Here is a 1,214-nt window from a genome sequence, read left to right as displayed (position 1 = left end):
TCCCCCCTCCCCCCTGGGTCACAGAGCCGTTAAACATGGCCCTGGAGAACGGTCACGTGGAGGTGGCCCGTCTGCTTCTGAGCCAGGGCGCCCGGCCCGACCACCAGTACTTCCTGGGCTACGAGGTCAACCTGGTGCCCCTAGAAAACCTTGACTGTCTCAGGACGCTGCTCGAGTTTGGCGCCGACCCCAACGTCTTTAGCAGGTGATGGTGGTTTTCTTTAAAGGGTTTTTGGTTTGGTTTGGTTGTGTTTGGTTTGGTAGGGTTGGGTTGGGTTGGGTTGGGTTTGGTTGGGTTTGATTGGGTGAGGTTGTGTTCTGTTTGGTTTGATTGTGTTAGGTTGTGTTGTGTTCTGTTTGGTTTGGTTTGGTTTGTTTTGTTTGGTTTGGGATAGGTTGGGTTTGGTTTAGGTTGGTTTGGTCTGCTTTGCTTAAGTTTGGTTGGATGGGGTGGGATTGAGTTTGCTTTGTTTAAGTGTGGTTGGATGGGGTTGGATTGGGATGGCTTTGCTTTGGTTTGGCAAAAGTTTGTTTGGTTTTAGTCTGAGTGACACAAGTGTTCCTGAAACAAAGATTTCTGACTGGCTCAATGAATATAACATTACTATACCACGACACCAAAAAGACGCGTAGTGCTTGTTGCAACAAAAACAACAAAGATTTGTACTTAATTAAGAAGTAGTTTTGAGTACTTCTTGCCATAAGCAAACGACGTCATCAGATAAAGTCCACTGGCGTCGTTGACCTAGTAGTTAGACTACCGGACTCGTAATTGTGAGATTAAGGGTTCAGGGATTCGAGCCTCAGCTTGGTCCGACGTTGTGTCTTTGGGAAAGACACTTTACACGAATTTCCCACTTGGTTACGCCTTTTCGGAGATGAACGTTAAACTCTGAGGTTCTGCCCTCTTATAAAACCTAAAGTGTTGATAGGGGCATTAAGTCTATATCATTTCAACTTTTTCACCAGATAAAGTCCCACGCAAAGCTGCAAACGAAGGAGATAACTCAATGTTTGCATGAACTATTTTTTGTCTATGCCATAATAATGAGTCGTATACGTATTCCTGTATTTGTATTGTTCCTTTGTCGTGTAAAGTACGAGTATGTACATAGGCATAAATCACTACCTTAGAATTGCAAAGTTCTATCTGGCATATTTGTGAGGCAACGTGTTGGAATCAGGCTGTCGTCAATTTTTGGGCATATTTAGTT

The 1,214-nt window shown here is 44.3% G+C and overlaps 1 protein-coding gene across 1 annotated transcript in view; it reads left to right on the top strand.

Annotated features, from left to right (window-relative positions):
• The window catches only part of LOC101845321 (ankyrin repeat and SOCS box protein 18), a gene marked incomplete at its 3' end in the record, with an annotated part of 25,053 nt that overhangs the window by 21,603 nt on the left and 2,236 nt on the right, over nt 1-1,214 (top strand). Inside the window, 1 exon segment of the mRNA XM_013082086.2 lies at nt 25-205. Coding sequence (XP_012937540.1) covers nt 25-205 — 181 coding nt within the window.

This window comes from Aplysia californica, unplaced genomic scaffold (assembly GCF_000002075.1).
Source record: "Aplysia californica isolate F4 #8 unplaced genomic scaffold, AplCal3.0 scaffold00158, whole genome shotgun sequence".
NCBI classification, from domain to species: domain Eukaryota; kingdom Metazoa; phylum Mollusca; class Gastropoda; order Aplysiida; family Aplysiidae; genus Aplysia; species Aplysia californica.
The sequence above is the reverse complement of the archived record's forward strand: the minus strand, read 5'-3'. Positions and strand labels throughout refer to the sequence as shown.